This window comes from Myotis lucifugus, unplaced genomic scaffold, assembly GCF_000147115.1.
Source record: "Myotis lucifugus unplaced genomic scaffold, Myoluc2.0 scaffold_908, whole genome shotgun sequence".
NCBI lineage: Eukaryota > Metazoa > Chordata > Mammalia > Chiroptera > Vespertilionidae > Myotis > Myotis lucifugus.
Window position 1 is genome coordinate 31,136 of NW_005871956.1, and position 16,749 is coordinate 47,884.

At 51.1% G+C, this 16,749-nt stretch overlaps 2 protein-coding genes across 2 annotated transcripts in view; one reads left to right on the forward strand and one right to left on the reverse strand.

Annotated features, from left to right (window-relative positions):
- The window catches only part of BBC3 (BCL2 binding component 3), an 8,768-nt gene extending 6,135 nt beyond the window's left edge, over positions 1–2,633 (forward strand). The window contains exon 3 of the mRNA XM_014448731.1: positions 1,539–2,633. Coding sequence (XP_014304217.1) covers positions 1,539–1,756 — 218 coding nt within the window. The 3' untranslated portion in view covers positions 1,757–2,633. The remainder of the gene's footprint in view (positions 1–1,538) is intronic.
- Positions 2,634–8,229: 5,596 nt separating this feature from the next.
- Positions 8,230–16,749, reverse strand: part of SAE1 (SUMO1 activating enzyme subunit 1) — a 52,580-nt gene continuing 44,060 nt past the window's right edge. The window contains exons 7-8 of the mRNA XM_023747561.1: positions 13,614–13,683; positions 8,230–9,275 (exon numbers count right to left, since the gene is read on the reverse strand). Of these exons, the coding sequence (XP_023603329.1) occupies positions 9,183–9,275; positions 13,614–13,683 (163 nt within the window). The 3' untranslated portion in view covers positions 8,230–9,182. The remainder of the gene's footprint in view (positions 9,276–13,613; positions 13,684–16,749) is intronic.

Sequence of the window (16,749 nt, forward strand, 5' to 3'; positions counted from 1 at the left end):
GATTCTTTTTTTAAAAAATATGTTTTATTGATTCTAGAGAGGAAGGGAGAGGGAAAGAGAGATAGAAACATCAATGATGAGAGAGAATCATTGATTGGCTGCCTTTTCTGCACAAACCCTACGGGGGATCAAGTCCGCAACCCAGGCATGTGCCCTTGGCGGGAATGGAACCTGGGACCCTTCAGTCCGCAGGCCAATGCTCTATCCATCGAGCCAAACCAGCCAGGGCCAGGTGTTGATTCTTTTACTCCATATTTACCAGGCCACAAACCATGCTTAGGAACCGTGGGGCGTTTTTGGCATAATATCCGGGGTGTCCCCCCAAAATGTATACACACTTTAACCGCTGATAGCTCCATTTTGAAAATGAAATGTATTTTAATAAACGCTTCCTTTATGATTATTCAAAGTGTGTGTATACGTTTTGGGGGGGATGCCCTGTAGATATAGTGTGTGTTTCTCTCCAAACTTGGTTCCCTCTCCATTTATACTTGAGCTTCATCCATATGGGCAGGAGAGCTTTGAGTCCCTCATTTTCCCTGGATCAGCATCTAGTGTCCATGTTCATTTACCCATTGTTGGGTCTTTAGGAATTTTTAAAAATGTTTCAAGTTTGATTTATTGGCTTTCTTTTTGGCTTTCCTCCTGTGTCTCCACGGGACATGCCTGGGTGGTCTGCCCACCCTCAGCCTGAGTAAATGACTGCTTGCTTGCTCACCCAGGTGGCTGTGGCATGGAGCCCCTGGAAGCCGTGTGATGGTGGCAGGCTGGTGCCAGTCTGAGGTGTTCCCTTTGCTACCTCCTGCCCACAAGAGCTGGTGGGAAGTGATAAGGAGGCAGGTCTGGTCTGGTACCAGCCACCCTACCCCAGGCCCATTAGGAACATCATTAGGATGGCTTATCTGGCCTTGTTCTCATCTCTGAGATGGGCTTCTCTTCCTAGGTTGGGGGTGGGAGAGTGCTGTAACGTACCTTTCATTTTTACTGGTGGGAGTCTTGTGTCTAGCTTCCTTCTTCCCTAACACGAGCTGGGAGGGTCCTAGAGGCACCCCAAGTCCTCATGCTCTCCCTAGAGAGAGGGCAGGGGTCAGCTTTGCCTGGACGGACTTCTGTGCAGCCTCAGCGCAGGTGGTGAGCTGTTCCCAGTTCTCCTCCGTCCACAGATTGTTCTAGAATCGCTGACTGTGGGTTCCCTGCTCCCTTCTCTCCATCTCGCCAGCCTCTGAGGGGAGGGCAGGATGGGCTGCAATCCAGCCCCGCCGCTCAGCCCCATGGGACTTTGGTTGGGTGACTGTCTCACCCGGCAATCGGTGACGAGATCACAGCTAATACACACCGGACACTTGCTGTCTTTCCTCGAGGTGACGACATCGGCCCAGATGGGCAGAGGAGCTGGGATTTGGGCCCGGCTGACAGTAATAGCAGCTGCTTCGCAGGGTTGTCTGAGGATGTAGCTCACTCGTAGACCCCCGTGCCGCCCTCCTCCCTGCCCTGGGACCTGACCGCTTTCTACCTTCCTCTTCTCTCTCTTTCCCCAGAGGCAAGAGGAGCAGCAGCGACACGGCCCCTCGCCTTGGCGGGTCCTGTACAATCTCATCCTGGGACTGCTGCCCTTGCCCAGGGGCCGCGGAGCCCCGGAGATGGAGCCCAATTAGGTGCCTGCGCCTGCCTGGTGGACGTCGGGGACTTGGGGGGCAGGCCCCTCCCACAGCCTGGCGCCCTGGCCAGCACAGGGGACATTTCCTGCACCATGTAGCATACTGGACTACGAGCCCTGCCTGTCCCAGGGGCGGGCCCGGGCAGCCACTCCAGACCCAGCCCCGGCCCAGCCTGGGGTGCACTGTCGGAGATGTGGACTCCTGGGTCCCTGGCCGAGAAGCCAGGGGAGAGAGGGCTGATGGACTCAGCGTCTGAAGGCGGCGGTGACCGAGGGGGTGGGGACTGAGCCGCCCGCCTCTGCCGCCCACCACCATCTCAGGAAAGGCTGCTGGTGCTGGCTGCCCGTTCCAGCTGCAGGGGTGACACTGGGGGGTCCCCTCCCAGTGCTCCTTCACTTTGGGCCTGGCCTCAGGCCCCTGGTGCTTCCCCCCCTCCTCTTGAGGAGGGGGCCCGTGAAGAACAAATGAGCCAAACGTGACCACTAGCCTCCTGGAGCCAGAGAATGGGGTGCGTCTGACGGCTGCCCCAGCCCAGCGCCCAGCCATCTTCCCTGAGCCAGCCGGCGGGTGGTGGGCGTGCCTGCCTCACCTTCATCTGGGGGTGGCCAGGGGGGCCCAGACTGTGAATCCTGTGCTCTGCCCATGACCACCCCCCGCCCCCCCCATCAATCCATTGCATAGGTTTAGAGAGAGCACGTGTGACCACTGGCATTCATTTGGGGGGTGGGATATTTTGGCGGAAACCGCCCCAGCCTTAGTCCCCAGGGCGAAGCGCTGGGGGGAAGCGGGGAGTCAGGGAGGGGGAATCTCAGCAGAGGGAGGAGTCTGGGAGTGGGGAGGGTCGGCCCAGCCTGTAAATTACTGTACATGCGCTGCTGTAGATACCGGAATGAATTTTCTGTACATGTTTGGTTAATTTTTTTTGTACATGATTTTTGTATGTTTCCTTTTCAATAAAATCAGATTGGAACAGTGGATCCTCTCTCTGCTCTCCTTCCCCGCCCGTGACCTGGGCAGAGCTGCTGGGACCGGCCGGGGCCCACGGGCACCCCTGTCCGCAGCTGCTCCTCAAGGAGCCGGGCGCCCTGCGTGAGCCCAGCCTCCTGGGCGCCTGTTCCGCTCCCACTCGAAGCAAAGTCCCATGAGGGTGGGGCTTGGGGTACTTTCCCAGTGTTCTCCCCCAGATACAGTAGGTCGTGGGGCTCCGTCTTTACTGAGTGAATGAGTGACCTCAGCTCATTCAGCAGCACCACCAGGAGGAGTCCTGGGGAACTTGTCAGTAATGAGACGCTGTCCCTGCTCTCATGACGGCACTAGGAGCAGCGACATAGCGAGACTTCATGGATAGCGCTGCCTAAGGCCCAGCACACGGCCTGGCACCAGGAGCTGGTGTGGACTTCATATAAGAAGGCGGCCTGGGTTACCTTCCTGACAGCGGCACTGGCCCCTGCTCTTCTCTGTCCTCTCCATGAAGGACTGGCCGACACGTCAACGATGAGAGAGAATCGCTGATTGGTTGCCTCCTGCAAGCTCCACTCTGGGGATCGAGCCTGCAACCTGGGCATGTGCCCTTGATTGGAATTGAACCCGGGACCCTTCAGTTCACAGGCCAACGCTCTATCCGCTGAGCCAAGCCAGCCAAGGCCTTTCAGCATTTTAAAAATGTTGTTTTGGGCCATGGCCGAGCAGCTCAGTTGGACAGAACATCATCCTGCTATGCCAAGGTTGTGGGTTTGATCCCTCGTCAAAGCACAATCAAGAATCAACCAATGGCCCTAGCTGGTTTGGCTCAGCGGATAGAGCGTCGGCCTGGGGACTGAAGGGTCCCAGGTCCGATTCCAGTCAAGGGCACATACCCGGGTTGCAGTTCGATCGCCATTAGGGGGCGTGCAGGAGGCAGCCAATCAATGATTCTCTATCATCATTGATGTTTCTCTCTATCTCTCTCTCCCTTCCTCTCTGAAATCAATAAAAATACATTAAAAAAAAAGAATCAACCAATGAATGCATAAATAAATGGAACATCAAATCAATGTGTCTCTCTCCCCCTCTCCTTCTCTCTAAATCAATAAATACAATCAATAGCACTGGCCAATGTAGCTCAGTTGGTTGGAGCCTCATCCCGTGGCGGGTTTGATTTCTGGTCAGGACACATACCCAGGTTTTGGGTTTTATCCCTGGTTGGGGCCTGTTCAGAAGGCAACTGATCAATGTTTCTTTCTCACATCGATGCTTCTTTCTCTTCCTCTCTCTAAAATCAATGAAAACCATATCGAGTGAGAATTAAAAATGAAATAGATATATTTAAAAGATGCTGTTTCACTGTCTCCATTTCTGATGAGGAAGCCGGGACCATTTGAATCCTAGTTCCTGATCTCATGTATGTTGGGTCATTTCGGATTGCATCCTGGGAGGTGATGTAGACATTCTGGATCTTGTTATCGCCTCCCAAGGATGTGGCTGTTTTAGTTTCAGGGGACATTTATGTTTGCTAGTCAGAAACTGCGGCAGTGGCGACGGCTCACGGTTCACTTCAGCCTTCCTGTCTGCCCCACGCGTCACAGCCCAGGGGTGGGCAGGAGTCCTGGGCTGAGTTCACACACGCAACTTGTGTTTTTCCTCCCCTGGCATTTTCCTCTCCAGTAGCTCTGGTGATCCCTCCTCTGGTTCTTCAGGTCAGTAAGACAGCTGGCTTCCTACCACAGTCCTCGCTGCCTGGCGCAGAGCAGTGCCTTAGGTTAACGCGGTGGGACACACACACACACACACACAGACACCAGAAGACTTACCTTGTGGCCAGCTCTTCCTGCAACTTTCAATTCCCCTCTCTCACCCACCTGCCTTTGGTCACTCTCCAGAGCCATCTAATAGTTATTCTTGGGCAGGGTTTCTGTTTTTTGCTTTGCATTGTCTAAAATTTAGTTACTCACAAGGGGGGTTATCTGTTAGAAACTTACTCGACCGCACAAGAAACAGAACTTTGGTATCTTCTTTGGAATAGAACCAAATCTGTCATATTTAGGAGGGAAAGTGGGGAGTCCTGCCCCACCACCCAGGTCAGACGGAAAGAGGCAGACACCCAGGGGCAGTCCAGGGCAGAGGCCACATTTTGTTAGCAAAGTCCAAAGGGGTGGGTTGCTCCGGTCTGGGCGGCTTTCTCCCTTGGAACCGAGGTGCAGACCAGTCCTGCAACTTGGCAGAGCTGAGGCTGAGGACCTGGCAGTGAGGCCCTCAGCTAAGCCCCTGCCCCTGCCAACTGCCACCTCTAGCAAGCTGACCCCGAACCACCTCCAAATGCTCCCTCCTGCAATGGCTGCTTCTAGAGATTTACTTTTCATTGTTCCGTTTTTTTCTTCCGTAAAAAAAAACATGACCGTGTATCTTTGTCAAACTTTCAATCCTGTGCTACATGCATGTACTATCTATGCAAACAACAAGTGAGCGGTACAATGCTACCAGCCCACAGCCTTTTGGAAAGAATCACCATCTCAAATGCATTTATATACTCTGTAACCTGAGCATCTGGCTTTGGGCAGTCTTTCCCAAGTGTGTACAATGAAAACAGGCTCAATGTCACTCAACAGCAGCCTGATTAAATAGCTTATGGTTCATCTGTGGTTTTGGAATTTGATGCCTGATGCACTGATAAGGATCTCCAAGGCAATGAGAAAAAGCAAGTTGCAGAAAAACTTATTTATAAATATGCATAATAGCAGGTAACAGAGCAATTTCTACTCAGAGGACATAGCAATTCATTTAATTTCCAAACATCAGAGAAATATACCGTTACCCCATTTTATAGATGCAGCAACTGAGGTACAAAAAGGTCACTTGCCCAAGGTCACACAGCTAAGTGGTAGAGGCTGGACTTGAACCTGACAGCCTGCCTGTAAGGATTCTCTCACTGGCTGTGAGGCGTGACCTCTGGGAGCTAGGTATGAAAGGTGACATCCCTAACCTACAGAAAGCAGCTCACATTTCATGGCCAACATTGAGCTGACAGGCTGTGATGCAGGGGGAGGAATCTTTTTTACTCATATGCTGGTATGTGTGTGTGTGTGTAGGAATCTTTTTTACTCATATGCTGGTATGTGTGTGTGTGTGTGTGTGTATAATTTTTATTGATTTCAAAGAGGAAAGGAGAGATAGAAACATCAACGATGAGAGAGAATCATCAATTAGCAGCCTCCTGCAGGCCCCCCACTAGGGATTGAGCCCAAAACCCAGGCATGTGTCCTGATGGGGAATCGAACCGTGACCTCCTGGTTCATAGACCGATGCTCCACCACTGAGTCGGACGGGCTTATGCTGGTATATTGCTTGACAGTTTTAGTACAAACTTAAAAACAAAATCCACCTGCCCCTCTGGACCCAGCGGAAGGTCCTCCCCTCGCACCGGGGCTGCCCAGTGGTCCTCGGTGGTGACTGCTAGGCCTCAGGACCTGTGAAGGCAAAGCCTGTCTCCTCGTCCTCACCGAGATCTCTAAGCGGTGCCACGACGGGAATGTTTCCTGCATGTCCCGCACGAAGGCCTTCCCTGCCAGCTGTTTGGGTGAAGCGGTTTCCTCATCTGCTATCTTGTCACAACAGTATCTACCCCCACGGGGCTGCTATGAGGGTTCAATTTAGCTAAAGCACAAGCATTTTGGAAAACAGCAGGCAGGGCCCTAACCGGTTTGGCTCAGTGGATAGAGCGTCAGCCTGTGGACTGAAGGGTCCCGGGTTCGATTCCGGTCAAGGGCATGTACCTTGGTTGCGGGCACATCCCCAGTCAGGGGTGTGCAGGAGGCAGCTGATTGATGTTTTTCTCTCATCGATGTTTCTAACTCTCTATCCTTCTCCCTTCCTCTCTGTAAAAAATCAATAAAATATATTAAAAAAAAAAAAGCACAGGCAGGTAGTGTGATAATAATAATAGCATTATTATTAAACTCTTTGACCTGAAAACTACCACCTAAGCTCCCATTTCGCCACCTGTAAAGGGCAAACAGGAAACAGCTCAATAAATAAACACGTATTTACAAAAGAAACTGACAATGGCCCTGCATTGCAAGAACGTGGTGCTGTGACGGGACCCAGAGCTTACTGCTCGAATTTTTCACCTGGTCCGCTGCCATGTTCCGTCTGAGCCCTCAGCACAGGAAGCACTGACCAGAATTTGGCAACTGCGCAGACAACAGAGCGGGGTGTGCAGTGGAGAAACCTGGCCGCCCCGAAGCCAGCCCGTTTCCTTTCACCCGGTAGCTCCGGCACCCCAACATGTGGCACTTTCAGGAGCAGATCCTCCTTCCCACGTGGCCACATAGCTCCTGGAGGTACTAGAAACCACGGATAATCACTGTCACCTCCTGGAGACTCAGGGAAACCCACTGTATGATAATACTGATGTGTACTATGGGCGAATACGCAATTTGAAGAAACGAGGATAAAGACATGTCTTGCCCGGGGCTGGCAGCTCCCAGCACCACCTCCCCGATTCCCGAGGGCTCCCCTCTGGATGACTCAATCTCTGCCACGAGAGGTACCGGGCGGAAAAGTTTGAAAGCCTCAAAGATTCTACAATGACAATTTTGTTTTTATCCATCCAGACCCGCCTGCTCCCCCTTGTGACCAAGGCCCCACATTGCAAAGTAAAGGAAATAATTAGCTCAACATTTCTAACACGGTATGAAATTCACGCATCAATAACACCACTGACCTTAGTACCCAACAAGAATGGGGCCCACAACGGGGTCCCTCCAGAAACGCAGCCCTCACCTCACCCAGGGCAGGAGCAGAGGGGCAGGACTGAGTTCTACCTCCCAGAGACCAGCTCTTGTTCACCAGTGCAACAGGATTAAAGTAGAAAGGAGCCCTAGCCGGTTTGGCTCAGTGGATAGAGCGTCAGCCCATGGACTCAAGGGTCCCGGGTTCGACACTGGATAAGGGCAAGTACCCCAGTTGCAGGCTCGATCCCCGGCCCTGGTCAGGGAACGTGTGGGTGGCAACCAATCGGTGTTTCTGTCTCTCCCCTTCCCTTCCACTCGCTCTAAAAATTAATGGAAAAATATCCTTGGGGGAGGATTAACAACAACAAAAAAGGAAAGGAGCCACTTTATTCATTCTAACTGGCCAGGCCCAAACCTCACTCATGTTTACATCAAGGAGGAACCCACTCAGACTTGTTCCGCGGACAGCTCTGACTTGTACCAACCGTGGGAATGGGGCATATTACTTAAGGGTCAATTTCAAAAGGAGGCCATCGCCACGTTCAGTCTGTGCACTGCCTGGCACAGAGGAGCTCCATTAAAGGTGGCATCAGTGTCACGCTTTACTCCTTTCCCACTACTGCAGGTCTTGTCCCTGAGCCCAGCCACTAGTTCACTGAATTCCTCAGCACACAGCTGGAACAGAGGCTTCCGTGCACTTTTTTGCTGTGTTACCCAGAAAAAAGGTGGCAGCAACCATGTCGGAGAGGCGAAATCTTAGTCATGTTAAAGAGTCCAGTGGAATTTCTTCAGGTTTCAAAAGGCAATTGAGGGGATCACTCCCTGTCAGAGGAAGTTTCAAATGTGGAAGAAAAACAAACAGATCCTAAAGCAAATAACTTTATTTCTACCATTCCTTCTTAAAGGACCATGGGAATCTAGAAAATATAAAAAAATCAAAACACAAACAGCTGCCATTCAGGGGTAAGGAAGGACCGACACAGCCCTTAAATGCAACAGGCTCGCGCGCCACAGCCACAGCACAGACGGCTCTGTGAACAGGACAGGCTCCTCCCTCCCAGCGGGGCCCCACAGATCAGAATCCCCGGGGGCGGGGCCTTTAGAACAGTTTTCCTAATATTCAGCCCTAATATTCAACTGGCAAGGCCTCGCCCGAATGCCCTAGAGGACCCGGTGCCGGTTCCTCTGTCCCGCAGCCCGGGCTGGACTCACTAATCCTCCGCTAACACTCAGGACCGCGCACCAGAGGCCACCTGTTGTTTTTCAGGATTTCGAACTCCGGAGGAAATGCACCCGCCTGCCATGTTTTTCCTCCCGGGGCACCTGTCTGCATTTGGAACTGCGGTTCCACTCGTGTTTCATGGGGCCTGGGCCTCATTCCCCCGAGGCCATGCTCCCCGCAGTGACATCGGGCGGAGAAGAAGTCCAGGAAGCTGGCGAGAGGCTCCCACGCAACCAGGTGTGCCGGTCCCTGGCAGGCATCCCTGGCGGTACCCAGAGGTGTGGCGATGCCGTGACGGCACCAGGACAGAGAGGCGCTGGAGGGCACTTGCAGGTGCTGCCCGCTCAGCGGAGCTGGCAAACGGTCCTGCGCGGTGCGGGAGGGAGGCCGCCGGCCCCTCCGCCCCCTCATGTGCAGCAGCTGTTGGTGCTCGCAAGGAGCACATCTGCACGGCCTCATTGTTCACAGGAAAGGGTTTGCGTGGGTCCAATGACTTCACTCTTCTCTCGCCGAGATGCCTTGGTGGGAGGAAGGGCAGGGAACGCATGCGGGCACGCTGGGGGGTCGGCATCGCAGGGCTGCCGTGCCGTGGGTTCACTTGGGGCCGAGGCACTCCACAATCCCGTTTCCCTTCATGCCATCGAAAAAGAAGAAGTTGTTGTGAGGTGGGTCCCTTTGAGACAGGGCCTGGGGAGAAAAACAAGAAGAGGGTTCAGCTCACGTGCTTTAAAAGGGACAAGATGGAGGAAAAAAACCCAGACCAGACCTTCCACCAGCAGTGTGGGCAGCGGTTTCTCAATAGAGGTCGATTTTGCTCCCCAGGGGCCATTTGGCCGTGTCTGGAAACTTTTTTTTTTTTTAAATACAAGCGAAAGTTTATTTAGAAAGTCACAGAGGTAGAAAAAGTGAGCCAGCTGGGCTGCACAGGCTCAGGAAACAAGTTTCAGAGGCCAAAGAAGGGCCCCTGGAGCGTAGGAGAGAGAAGAGAAGGCAGAGGTGACGCCCAGGGGAAGGGAAAGGCGTGGGTGCGCTCCCGTGAGCTCGAGCATGGAGGCCTTCTTGATGGTCACGTCTCTGCGCTGGCCCTTGCCCGCTGTGTGCCCTTGGACAGGTGACTTAGCTTCCCTGAGCCGCACTTTCCCCGTGTGAGCACACATAACAGATGTACTGTCCTAGGCACTGAGAGAGGTGAGCCCTGCCAGTGTGGCTGAGCGTCAACTCAGGCACCAGGAGGTCCGTTTGATTCTTGGTCAGGGCACATGCCCGGGTTGCAGGCTTGATCCCCAGTAGGAGACAATCGATCAATGATTCTCCCCTCTTCCTTCCCCTCTCACTAAAAAACAAACAAACAATAAAAACGTATTTTTTTTTTAAAAGAAAAAGAGAGATGAGATCAATCAAAAAACTTGTATGCATATATGCATAACCCATGGACACGGACAACAGTGTGGTGAAGGCCTGGGCCGGGGGTGGGCTAGATGGTCAATGGGGAGAAAAAAGGAGACATCTGTAATACTTTCAACAACAAAGATTAAAAAAAGAAAAGCGAGATGATGTCCCTCAAATCCCTGCACCAGTGCCTGGCATGAAGGAGCGGCACCTGGTGAAGCGCAGGGGTAATGGTCATGGCTGTGACAGAAAGGCAGCGACTCCCTCCAACACACCTCGCTGCGGCTTCCGGAGACCTCGCCTGCCGGCCGCAGGACAGGCCTGGGAGCTGATCTTCAGCCACAGACACGATGACTGTCTCGTGGGGTTAACAGAAGGACACGGCACTTTTTTTAATCCTCCCCCGAGGATATTTTTCCCACCAATTTTTAGAGGGAGTGGAAGGGAGGGACACAGCACTTTTAAGGATAGGGTCAGACAACCTGAATTCACAAGCTGAGTCATGAGTGTACAGCTCTGGGTTCATACGTGGCGGTGATCTTTCTAAGAGGTTCTGAACCCAAACAGGGCTACCATTGGAAGAGACATCACCTTGGCCAGCTTCTAGGCCAGTGACGGCGAACCTTTTGAGCTCGGCGTGGCAGCATTTTGAAAAACCCTAACCTAACTCTGGTGCCGTGTCACATATAGAAATTTTTTGATATTTGCAACCATAGTAAAACAAAGACTTATATTTTTGATATTTATTTTATATATTTAAATGCCATTTAACAAAGAAAAAGCAACCAAAAAAAAATGAGTTCACGTGTCACCACTGACACGCGTGTCATAGGTTCGCCATCACTGTTCTAGGTAGTGGGTCCCAGGGAGCTCCATGTTGTCACTCATAAGGCACAATCTCGTTTATAAGGTTAGAAATTGCTCTAAACATCCTGAACTTCTCCTTGAACTGAGCGCCAATCCCAATCCATTTCCTCATCTGTCCGTGGGGACAACTGTACCTACTTTAAGGGGCTATTCAGCCACTTATCCAAGGAGATGTTTTAGCATCTAACCTGCGTCAGGTGTAGTGCTAGATCAGGGGTGGGCAAACTTTTTGACTCGAGGGCCACAATGGGTTCTTAAACTGGACCGGAGGACCGGAACAAAAGCATGGATGGCGTGTTTGTGTGAACTAATATAAATTCAAAGTAAACATCATTACATAAAAGGGTACGGTCTTTTTTTTTTTTTAGTTTTATTCATTTCAAACGGGCCAGATCCGGCCCGCGGGCCGTAGTTTGCCCACGGCTGTGCTAGATCCTAAGGAGGGGGCTCGGATCTGACAGGCTCGCACCTGCCTGCTAGGGTTTCTGGGAGAATGAAATGCGATCAGTCTTGTAATGGACCTGGCACAGCGCAGATGCTCAGTAAGTGGGAGCTGCTACTACTAATGGGGCCAGCACCCCTGCCAATGGCTGAGGATCCCAAGCCCTCAGCCGGGTGGAAGGCCCAGGAGCCCACAGCCAGAACTCCTAGAGCCTGGAAGAAACCCAACTTACAGGGTACAGTGCGGCCTACCCTGGAGCCCGAGATGGCCGCTGCTGTCACGGTCACCTCTAGCACTGAGCCAGGGGCCCTACTGCGGACGGGGAAGGAAGGACGACTTCCCCCTAAGGGAGCATGACACAGTGGGGACGTGGGCAGAACACACGGTGTCTGAAATGCAGAAGGAAGGACACAAAGATGATTCCAAGGGGACAGGTTTTTACATTTGTCCCCCACCTCCTAGCGCTCACTTTCTGACGGTCAGATGGTCTCTCAGGAGAGCCTACCGCCAGCTGACTGAAGGCTGACCTGTGTTAAGCGGGGGGAGAGGAGTGAGTGGTGGGGACAAGACAGCAGGGCACGGGGTGAACATGGGGCAAAAGGTAAAGTGCTTCCCAAGCCAGATGGGGGCAGGAGGAGATTCCAGACACGCCCAGCAACCGAGAATGCAGAGCGCTCTGGCTCGCTGGGATAAACAGAAACAAGATGCTGGCAACAGCTGTCCCCAGCAGGCGGCGAGGAGGGGGCTGCATTAGAGGTTAGGACTGGGATGCAGAGAAGCCGCTGCAAACAATCGGGTCAAGGCCATCTGCCTTGACCCCAAATCTCCATCCCATAGGAAAAATCCAGGGAGCGGCTTCTCAATGGGATGTGCAGAGTGAGCCTGGGGGTGCAAGGACGCAGAGCCGCTGGACTGGGTGCCAGTTTGGGACAGTGCCTGAGGCATGATGACCAAGTGGGGAAGAACACAGGCCCAGAAACCAGACTGCCTAGGCTCAAATCCTGGCTCCCCACTTCCCCGCACTTCCACCCCACTTTATACATTAGGGATCACCACACTTCTACCTCTGCGGCTGCTGGGAGGATAAATTAGTTCATCCATGTAAAGAACAGTCTCTGTATGGCACTGGTTATCTATTACTAGAGGCCCGGTGCATGATATTTCATGCACTGGGGGTGGGAATGGGGGATGGGGTCCCCCAGCCCCGCTTGCGCCCTCTTGCTGTCCGGGGCCCCTGGCTTCTTACTGCCCACTTGCAGTGGAGGTGGGAGAGGCTCCGGTCACCGCTGCTGCGCTGGCCAGCTATGAGCCTGGCTTCTGGCTTCAGGGGGAGCGCACTGACCACCAGGGGGCAGCTCCTGCATTGAGCATCTGCCCCCTGGTGGTCAGTGCGCATCATAGCGACTGGTCGTTCCGCCATTTGGTCGATTTGCACATTAGGGTTTTATTATATAGGATAGGATTGTCTCCACAGGCCACAAGAATACCTACGTTCCCATTCCCACCTTCTGATTCTCCGTCCCTGCACTCTGTCATGGACCAGCACAACGCTGCCCACGGAGAGGACAAAACACCACTGCAAGTCCATGAGCACCTAGACCCTGACAAAGGCCACTCTAACATCTTTGGGCAAATAGCAAAGTTCCCAGAGGAAGTAAAACTTTTTTGAGGGTATGCTATTGCTTTCGCAGCCCAACTGTTCTTCCAGAAGAAATGTAAAATGCTGCCCTAGCTACTGGTTGTATGGCCCCAGGTAAGATACTTCCCCTCAAAGAGTGCCAATGACAGCTACCCAACATGTCACAGGCCCCCCTTGCAGAGCCTGTGGGCTCCTGCACAGGCACAGGCACTGGTACTGGTTGTCCTCCTCCTCTGTAAATACCTACGGGTGGGATTAACAAGAAGGAACTCTGAGGCCATGGTGATGGACAGAGAAACCCTGTCGAGGAGAAGAGCACGGATTGGAGTCCCTCTCAGGGCCTCAGCAGTGTCCTTTCTTAAGAGGGCATCATGACAGCACCCACTTCCTAGAGCCTGGAGAAGCGAATACTTGACCAACAGCATCAGCACCAGCCCCCTGGGCAGGTCAGCTGGGGAGGGGGGCAGTACTATGTCCAGCTCTGGGCTCAGCACAGAGCGGCGCTCAGAGGTCATCTGCTGAATGCCCACCTGGATGGGCTGGAAGAGGGAAGGAAGGGGAAGGGTGGGGCATGAAACAAGGACGAGCGGGGTCAGAGGAACCGGGGAGCCCAGAGAGCCCAGCGCCCTCTCGGCACATCTACAAGGTGTGTGGGGGATGAACTGTCGTCTCCACAGCGACTGTTTACCTTCACGATTTCCTGGGCCAAGACCCCTCCAACCACTGCACACACAGGAGCCATCTCGGAGAAGCAGAACCTAGAAGGGAAGACAAGTGAAATGAACGCGGAGGAACAGAAAGGGGGTAGGACATGGAGAAGGGCCGGCAAAGGGCTGCCTGAATGAAACATCTGCCAGGGAGTCCATTCCGACAGCAATGCTAATGCTGGCATCTAGGCGTGAAAGTTAAATCCGGTCCAGGGGTTAGATGGTGGCTGGGAAAGACCTTTGAACCTTGGCAGGCAGGAGTTGTTTCACAACACTTTTTGTTTTAGGTTAAAGGAAAGACTATATCTGTGCATCCTAAAAATAAGGTCCTTCAAATATCAGATGTGTCAGTGCCCCATCACATTCCAGCAATTCTATCCTTACCCACAATGGGCGGTGGGTTCTATATGCTATTCCCAGACACAGGTCAGGGAGAAGGCCTGTGTTAACATGCAGGAGGCATGGGAAATTTGGGATCTGGTATGAAAGGATGGGGATAGAAAACAGTCTTCACTACCCACATAGATAGCAGCCCTTCTTGGGCCAGAGGACAAATTTTAGCTGATACTGTCACCAACCCCTTCAAATCACCCATCCTGGGTAGCTAAACCCTATCTCTCACTACTTCCCCGGTTCCTAGCCCTAAACTCAAAGGTATTTCTTAAATGAACAAACTGGACATAGACAAGTTGCAGCTTCCCAAAGGAACCCTATGATCAAGAGTCCACTTCCAGCCCTGGCTAGTTTGGTTCAGTGGCTAGAGCTCCAGCCTGTGGACTGAAGGGTTCCGGGTTCGATTCCAGTCAAGGGTACATGCCCAGGTTGCAGGCTCCATCCCCAGTGTGGGGCATGCAGAGGCAGCTGATCGATGATTCTCCTTTTAACATATATACATATTTTTATTTCAGAAATGAAGGGAGAGGAAAAAAGAGATAGAAACATCAATGATGGGAGAGAATCATTGATGGGCTGCCTCCTGCACGCCCCCCACTGGGGATTGAGCCCACAACGCAACCCGGGCAAGTGCCTTGACTAGGAATCAAACCATGACCTCCTGGTGCATAAGTCGACACTCGACCACAAAATGGGAGGAAATTTTGTTAGTCATATATGAAAAGAGGACTTATATCTAGAATATATAAGGAACTCTTGCAAGACCCTCCACCAGCAAAAGATTACAACTCACTTTACTGTGATACTTGAGTTATTATGGTGGTCTGGAACCTTGAGCCCTCAATCTCTGAGGTATGCCTGTATATTCTATTACTGGGAAAGGCTGAAGTACAGGAATAGAGAATGGATCAGCTATTGCTGGTGGGGAAGGGGCTGACTACCACAAGGCACCACAAGGGAATTTTTTGAGGTGATGAAACTTTCCTATATCTTGATTGTGGTGGTGATTACACAACTCTATGTCTTTGTAAAAATTCACGAAACTGTAAAAATAAAAACAACACACACTCATACACACACAGCTCTGGCCAGCATGCTCAGTGGTTAGAGCGCTGGCCCATGCACCGAAGGGTCTCAGGTTCGATTTCCGGTTAAGGGCACATACTTGGGTTGCAGGTTCGATCCCTGGTCACGGTTGGGGTGAGTGAGGGAGGCAGCCAGTCAATGTGTCTCACACTGATGTTTCTTTCTCCACCCCCCCCCCCCAATTCCCACCCTTCATTCTCTCTAAAAATCAATGGAAAAAAATATCCTCAAATGAGGATTAACAATAACAAAACACACATGGCTCATAGAAATGTGTAACAAAAATAAATTTTACTGTATATAAACTTTAAAAAATACACGAGGAAACAAAAATGAATTGTAGCCCTAGCCAGTTTGGCTCAGTGGATAGAGCATCGGCCTTCAGATTGAAGGGTCCCAGGTTCAGTTCCCGTCAAGAGCACATGCCCGGGTTGCGGGCTCGGTCCCCAGTACGGGGTGTGCAGGAGGCAGCCAATCAATGATCCTCTCTCATCATTGATGTTGCTATCTCTCTCCCTCTCCTTTCCTCTCTGAAATCAATAGAAAAAAAGGAAAAGAAAAATGAATTTTACTGTATGTAAGTCTAAATAATGGAAACTAAACAAGACAAAAGAAACATTATCTCAAGAAGCAACCAGACAAATCCAGAATATGAGATATTCTACAATATAATTGGTCCGGAATAATAATAATAATAATAATAATAAGTGGTAAATTGTTCTAGATCAAGAGTCGGAAAACTTTCTCTGTGAAAAATCAGTAAATTTTTTGGATTTATAGGACATATGGTCTGTTTAAACTCTTAAGTCTGCTCTTGTAAAGTTGTAAAAACTCTACAAAAGCTGTCACAGATAATACATAAATGAGTAGGTATGAAATGAAACATAATTTACAAAAACAGGTGGCAAGCTATAGTTTGCCAACCCCTTGATTAAGAGACACAGAACCAAATGCAAGAGATGAATTTTGATGCAGTATTTTAAAGCCTCGTGTCTGTATCATGCTCCTCTCCCCCAAAATAAAAGCAAAATATTAGCAACCGAATCTAGCTGAGTGGTATATAGGTGTTCACTACTATACTAGTCTTTCATTTTTCTGTATGCTTGACATTTTCCATGGTAAATACTGTTTTATTAAAAAACTGATTTTAGAGAGAGGAAGGGAGAGGGAGAGACAGAGAGAGAAAAGAGACAGAAACAAGAAGAAACACACACACACACACACACACACGAAAACCCTCACACAGGATACCATTAAGAAAGTACATTTTTTTTAAAAGACTCATTATTGTTAGCAAGGGTGTTTCCTTCAAACATCAATTGGTTGCCTCCACACCACGACCAGGGATTGAACCCCCAACCTTTGGGCATATGGGACGACACTGAACCACACTGGCCAGGACAAAAAGCATCATTTTAAATCCATGCATAATATTGCATTGTCCTGTATTTCTTTTTTAAAAAATTTATTGACTGATTTTTAGAGAGAGAGAGAGTGAGAGAGACAGACAGACAGACATCGATTCTTTCTTCCACTTATTTATGCATTCACTGGTTGGTTCTTGCATGTGCCCTGACTGGAGATTGGACCTGCAAACTTGGTGTATCAGGACGATGCTCTAACCCAGTGGTGGGCAAA